Raw genomic sequence first — 7,493 nt, forward strand, 5'->3', positions numbered from 1 at the left:
AAATTTTTACTCAATAATAGAGTTATTGTTCTAAACAGTATAAATTAAATGACGATTTCACGGAATGTGAAAATGTGATATAAAATGTAAAAGGGACTAAAATGAAATGATCGGAGAATAACTTGAGTTCATTGTAGTTATCTTCTTATTGGCTTTTGCATTGAATCTCAGGTGAATAACAATTCATTCACACTACATTTACAATGGAAGTCTGTTTTTTTTTTTTTATAGCACATCCCCCGCCCTTGAGCCAATGAAATTAGAGTCCGTTTGATCAGTCTTCTTCGAGTAGAGCTTATGGAAGAAGAATTTATCTGAAAACAGTTTATAAATTAAAGTTTTGATAAAATATTGGTTAGTTGTTTGGTAAAGGAAAATGTAAAAAACTCTCTCCTATTAATTTACCAAAAACTGTTTTAATATATAAGAATAGATCAAGTGAAATTTATAAAATATATAAGAATATTTTTTAAATTTCAATATTTTAAATAAACCTAAAAAGAGCTTATGGCTTTTCCCATAAGCCTTAAAATAACTTATTTATAATTTTATAGCACTTTTAAAATGAAACCAAACATCCTGAAAAAATGTCTAAAGTGTTTATAGCTTTAAATAAGCTCTTTTAGCCAATAGATAACCTAACCAAACATGCTCTTAGCTCCTTTAGGAAAGTGAATCTCCTCCACTCTATGCTTTGGGAAGTGAATTTTAGCCCCCACCAACTTGACCACTATCCTCCATAGGTAAATACACCTTTATTATATTTTTAAGAAATTTCTTCAAACCTCATTTAATACCAAAAATAGTCCTCCTTAATTAAGTTTAATTAGGGTTTTTTTAATCTGAACTCCCCTTTTCCCCCAATTTCGAACTTAATTAGAGTTTCTTTTATTATGCCACTTTTCCCAAATTTCAAACTTACTTAGAGTTGTTATTTATACCACTTTTTCCCAATTTCTTAATTAGGGTTTTTTCTTTTAATATCCCTTCTTCCAAATTTCAAATTTGAAACTTGGTTTTTTCTTCTTCGTATTTGGGTTCAGATTCATCCTTTTGTGTGATTAATTTCTATTTAGCATTATTAATATATTTTCATTAAACAAAGAATTTTTGAAATTAAAAAAAAATGTTTAAATGATTTAGGAAATTTCGAATTAGAGTTTATGTAAGATTTAAAGGCTAAGTGTATTTAGAAATTATTATGTTATTAAGGTTAAACTTGTCAATGCAAAAGTACATTTAAAATTGGGAATACTGTTAATTTAATGGGGGCTACAAGTCAATTCTCCTATGCTTTTTGTTCTTCAATTTTTAAACTCAATTCTAATGTTTGATGAAATGAATGCGGGTCCAGTCGCAAGAGATGAAGTAGGCTTGCATGAGGAAGTAGTTGGGCCCCGTCCAAAAATGAAGATTGGCAAATGCCAGGGAGTGGGTCTGGTGGAATCCACCTACTTATTAGAGTCACATGTTTGTTATTGTTCATATAAAGAATCTCATATTTAACATCTCTCTACGTCCACTTAATGAAAGTTTTGAGATTTGTAGATATAAAAATATGAAATTTCTTGGCGTCCAAATTTCAACAAAGTGGGAGAAGTGGTCTCACCTCTTTTCCCTTTCTTTCACCCTATTTCCTTCTATTTTGTCCTCAGCAGAACCCACCCTTGATTTGGATATTTAGAAATGCTATGATTAGATTGTCCTGTGCTTCATCTAAACATTACTTATAATAGATCTTTATAATTGATTGTCCTTTCACCCGTCATAGAAACTAGGTCAGCTCCACTATATACAGATTCAAAACAACCATTGCAAACATTCAGAACAAAAAGTTTTAAAATAAATTATCATTGTTATTATTATCATTTTTACTTCTGAAGCCTGTCTAAAAGGCGTCCTGATTCTGGGTACAAATTATTAACAGGAGCAATCATTGACATGCCCAACAAAACTAATTCGGAACTGGGGTATTACTTATTAGAAACACTCTTTCTATATGCCAGTATACCTAGGTTTCCGTTTCTCAGCGAATGCAGCCAATCCCTCCAACCGATCCTTCGTATCTAAGGTCTCTAGGTAGCACTCTTCTTCCAGTTGCAAAGCTGATGCCATGTCAATCTCAGGTCCCTCACTAATAGCCCTTTTCGCCATCCTAATTGCTATTGGACCCTGCAAACAATAGGTGTTGACTTGAATTTGAAAATCAGATGTCATTATTTGTCCTACAAAATAATTCAGTTCGATCTACTTTTTCATGTCAAGCATTATCCAGATAGTTTGAAGTTTCACCAATAACTCACCCCACTAAAAGAAACAAAAAGAGGATCATTAACGCAAACTCACCAGCTGCAAGTCATACAAAAATTGGTGTGCATAATATAACACACAGTTATGGTCCTTTTCTTTCCATTTTGCTTAAATAAAACATTTCGGGGTTTTCGAACATGCATAACCTAACCAACTTATAAACACATCAATCATGATAGGAAAGGTCTTCCAAATGTCCTAACTTTTTGGCTGCCAAGAGACTCTTAACAGCATTGCATTCAGATTCCACGCCACATAAATATTCCTTTACGATAATAGTAAAGACACATATTCCTACCTTCTGATTGATTTCCCGGGCAATTTCAAGTGCCTTCAACTGAGCTTGACCGGCAGGAACACAGAAATTCACAAGACCTGCACATAAAACCCTTATATTGCTATATATGATGGATACATATATGTATGTATGTATGTATGTATGTATGAATGTATGTGTCTGCTACAATCTAACTCACCAATAGACATTGCATCTCTGCCACCAACTTTACGACCAGTAAATATAAGATCTTTTGCTACTGACCTTCCAACCAATCTAGGCAGCCGCTGTGTCCCACCTGCTCTGTTAAAAGCCAGGACTATATGAGTAATCTATCACCGCAATTACTTCTTGAAAAGAAAAAGTATTCATGCAGTAATATGGCCCATCTGAAATTATTAAAATGTAATTAGAAGCCACTCTTCTAAGCTAATACTGATCTACTTACGTGCAACAAAACATTAGTGATTGCAAGCAGAACTCTTGTGAACAGAACTAATCTAAACCCTCACCAGCAAAAAAATTTAAAACAAGTTGCAATCCACAAGAGATGTTACTAAAACTTTACCAGATTTAAAACAAAATGTTGTACATACCCAGGAATTATAGCAAGTCCTGTTTCTGGCAAGCCCAATACTGCATCTTCTCCTGAGTAATTAGAAATTAAAATCCATTACAACTTTTCTTTCTTTTTTCTTTTTTGGAAAAAGAAAAATTCTCAATGAATAAATTGGAACTACCACAGACACGAAGATCACATGCTAGTGCCATTTCAAGGCCACCACCCAATGCTGCTCCTTCAATGACAGCAATGGTAGGAACAGGAAGTGCCTGTATCATGTAAATACAAGCTCAAAAGTAAGATAAAAGTCACCACAAAATGCAATGATGTAAGCACATGTTATAAAGAATATCTAACAGCAAACGAGCATAAGTATCAGCCTCCACATATGTAGTATGCTTATACAATTTTTGTACACACATGTACATGAAAACTTATATAATAGGGTAATCAGATATCAAGTCTTACCTCTAAGAACGAGAATGTGGATCGCAGTGAGTTGACAAAAAAATGAATCTCAGATGCACTCATAGCCCTGCGTTCCTAACAAACCAATAAAAGGCAGAACCGTTAAGTATTCACCATATAAGTACTGTTCCTAAGGAAAAATGCAAGCAACACAACCACAATATGAAGCCACTAACCAAGAAAATCACCAATTAAATCATGATTCTATCACTAGCCCCATGCTTCTACTCAACAATGCATGTTGACAGAAGAAAGACATATCCTCAATTTTATTACCATAACTTCAATTTCCTCTACGAAATCATGACAAAACTATATATATATATTTTTTTTTTCTGATTTATTGTTAAAACTCCCAAATTTGCATCACATAAAAATAAATAAATAAACCAGTAAAGTCTCGGTAATTAGAATTGTACTAATACTGCAAAAGAACGAGTGTGTCATACCTTCAAATCAGCACCAGCACAGAACACTTTAGGAACCGAACTGGAAATCATTACAACTTTGGCAGAAGAATCCTCACTAATAGTTTCAAATTTATGCTTTAGGCCTCTCAATAGCTCCGTTCCAATTGCATTTCTAGCTCCAGGCCTATTTAAACTAACCTCAATTATTCCTGTTAATCATAATTAGTAAGTACTACGAATTAACAACAAACACAAAGTAGTAAAAAATAAAATAAAATAAAAAAAGAAGCAGAAATTCAAGTACCAGAATCAGAGTCGGAGAGTCGCTGAAGCTTGACCAACTCAGAGGAAGCGGATTCTAAAATGAGAGTTCTACGGCTCTGGTACTGATGAAATTGGTTTAAATTTTCTTCTGAGATTAACAAGTTTACCAGTGGCTGAGAAGGTTTATGCCAACAGGCTTTGGATTTTTTCATACAATGCTGAGCCAGAGATTTTGTTAGAGTCGTTACGGTGGCCATGTTTGATCAAACTGATTTCAGCTGAGAGAAAGAAGGTGAGGGTTGGAGTTAGAAAATTTGATTACAGTGATTTGACATTATCGTAAACGTCAGTATGGGCTGGCCGTGTAAAACGGAGCGTTTTGGTTGTTAATGTAATAATAAACTTCTGCAGTCGTGCACTCTTTGTTGAAATGTTAAACCAAAGAAAATAGTAGAAGACTAGTTATGGGCTATTGGGCTTGCGTAATGTACTCTTTCGGCCCTCTATTTCCAAATGTATAATTAATACTAATCAATCTCACAGGTCACAGGTGTATAAAGTAATCCAGTAGAGGTATTTAAGTCTCCCCGTAAATTTCTTCTAAGCTTAAAGTATATATAGATACTTTAAATAATTATCAAGAAGGACATTTATTGTTTTAGCACACCTCATCTACTAAACTCTCTCTTTCTCAATACCCAAAGCCCCTTTTTTTCCAAAACTTGGTTTGAAATTCGTCAGTTGAAGTTCATGTATTTTTTTTTTTTTAAGGAAAAGATAATCCCATTAACAGGCAAAAATGATGATGGAAATTTAATTAGGAGAAAAAAATGGAGACGATGGATTAACAAATAAATTTAGAAGGAAAAATGTTAGGAGAGTGACGATTTTGAAATAATTAAATAATATTTGTAAATTAAATATTTAAAAGGATTTTAATTATTATTGAGGTTTATAAAGAGATTTAGCGGGGGCTTAAACAACATCCAATCTGAAATTAACTTCACAATTATAAACATAGATGGTGAACTTTTTTTTTTCATAGCTTGTGTGCAAGGTAAGTCACAAATGTATTAAATGATTCTAGGATGGTTTGAACTTAAGAAGTTAATAAAAAAAAAAACAAATATTCTGACAACCCCTGCCTCAAATGTTTTAACAATCATGTTTCTGGTTTTCTATGCTCTTATTCTATAAGCATCAATCCAAAAAATTAGAAAACTGAGGTGGACAAGTGGACCTACTCGGCATAGTCCCATTTGAGCCCAGTGGACCTGTTTCAGCATATCTTGGAAGACCATTTTGGCCCATCGGAGAGCAAAGAGGAATATATGCCCAAGTCACGAGACTATTATAAATAACTTTCATCATTCCCACACATTATGATTATTATTCATCTTTCTTGTATTTAATTAAAATAGAATACAAGAAATCTCTAGACGTTATATATAAATTTATTCTAAAAATTATTTCAATTTGCTCAAATTTTAGGGTGACAATAATTATAAGATTTTAGTGTCATAGGTTATTAATAAAATGAAATTAAACCTGAATTAATGTACATGTGATTCATATTACATAAGAATAAAACTATGCACCTGAAGACAAAAACATAAACAATATAAAACTTCAGATAAAATTTTAATATACACTAAAGTTCAAAATTATTAGAGTTGTTTATTATGACTTTTTAAGTAGAGTTTATGAAATTAAAACTCCTTTAAGTAAATAAAAGTAGAGTTTTTTATTAAATATTATTAATTGTTTGATTAGATAAGTTTACAAGCATTTATTAGTTTTAAAAAACATAAGAATAAAGTAATAAACACAATTGACCAGAAAAGGAACTAATGATAAAAGATAACATTATTTTCGGATCATGTAGGCCTGCAATCAAAACGAACACGAACGAACAGTCCATTCGAAACTCGTTCAATAAGTATGAAGGATTGTTCGATTTCGTGTTCGAACTAGAACGAACACAGGATGACTGTGTCATATTCGTTCGATTAACAAAAGGCCAGTTCGTGATTGGTTGAATAACTGAATTTAGGATCTGTTTGTTCAAAGTAAAATGAGCGAAATTAAACGAATCTGGACTTTTAAGGGCCAAACAACGATTCAGAAAACAGAAAAAGAAATAACTTACAGAGATCAACATGCAGCTTCCTTGAATCTGAGTTTAAGAATTAAAACTGAAATCTTCTCCTTTAGTCCTTTATACTCTGTCTCTGTTTGTTGATTATCTTATTCCGCCTAATTGTGAGTGTTGAGGTGTTGGGGCTGTCGCGTTGAGCAAACTCAAATTGCAGAAAAAATTAGGGCTGTGAACTGTGATGTGAGTGAGGCTGTCGCAATATGCAAAAGGTAAAGGTGGAATTGGATTTGGATTTGGGCCGGGTAAGGGAAACGTGGAATTGGGTTTGAACTTTGGATTTTTGTTTTAAAATTTGGGATGGGCCAAATAAGGGAAAGTGTGAAATTGGTTTACATATATATATATATAATGCGTAATTGGTATGTACAAAATTATATTCATACATATATTAATCATAAATTAAATATGTTAATATGTTATGAAATTACCAAAATTATAAGTTATCATATATTTATTATCATTACATAAATTATCATAAATATTTTAAATGTTTACATATATATTTGTATCAACACCAAAATTTATAATGGAATGAGGATCTATTGTAATATATGATCATACATATATGTGATTAATTAATTTGTATATATATATATATATATATATATAATATAATATATATATATATATATATATATATATAATGTGTAATTGTGTATATACAAAATTATTATTATATATATATTAACATAGATTATATGTTATGAAATTACCAAAATTATAGGTTACATATATTATTATTGATTACCATTAAAAAAAATTCATCCAAACTAAACCAAACATATATAAAAAAAAGAAAAAAAATGAAAAAAAATAATAAAAATTATAATAATGCATACCATGTTTTCAAACATAAAAGAACGAAAAAATCGAACAAATGTTCGCGAACGGATGGATCAGTCGAATGTATAATGTTCGTGAACATAATCGAACAAACAACCCATGTCGAACTCGATCGAACATATTATCGAACGAATATCAAACTGTTCGCGAACAGTGTCGAATAGGTATCGAATGAACATTGAGTTGTTCGTGAACTGTTTG

The 7,493-nt window shown here is 31.7% G+C and overlaps 1 protein-coding gene across 1 annotated transcript; it reads right to left on the reverse strand.

Moving 5' to 3' along the window:
• Window positions 1-1,856: 1,856 nt before the first annotated feature.
• LOC116145773 (probable enoyl-CoA hydratase 2, mitochondrial) lies at window positions 1,857-4,671 on the reverse strand. The gene is made up of 8 exons (XM_031431217.1): window positions 4,332-4,671; window positions 4,067-4,236; window positions 3,618-3,692; window positions 3,328-3,418; window positions 3,184-3,235; window positions 2,787-2,890; window positions 2,609-2,685; window positions 1,857-2,172 (listed from the first exon to the last, which is right to left on the reverse strand). The coding sequence occupies exons 1-8, from the start codon at window positions 4,546-4,548 to the stop codon at window positions 1,996-1,998; spliced, it is 963 nt and encodes a 320-aa protein (XP_031287077.1). The 5' UTR covers window positions 4,549-4,671; the 3' UTR covers window positions 1,857-1,995.
• Window positions 4,672-7,493: the final 2,822 nt, after the last annotated feature.

Source organism: Pistacia vera, unplaced genomic scaffold, assembly GCF_008641045.1.
Source record: "Pistacia vera cultivar Batoury unplaced genomic scaffold, PisVer_v2 Contig467, whole genome shotgun sequence".
Taxonomy (NCBI): Eukaryota; Viridiplantae; Streptophyta; class Magnoliopsida; order Sapindales; family Anacardiaceae; genus Pistacia; species Pistacia vera.

Bases quoted from the DNA above. Each gene is read 5' to 3' on its own strand.
- LOC116145773 (XM_031431217.1), bottom strand. From the start codon at position 4,548: ATGGCCACCGTAACGACTCTAACAAAATCTCTGGCTCAGCATTGTATG. The intron at 4,237-4,331 runs GTACTTGAATTT...TATGATTAACAG, and splicing joins ACTCTCCGACTCTGATTCTG to GAATAATTGAGGTTAGTTTA. The intron at 3,419-3,617 runs GTAAGACTTGAT...TACATGATACAG, and splicing joins CCACATTCTCGTTCTTAGAG to GCACTTCCTGTTCCTACCAT.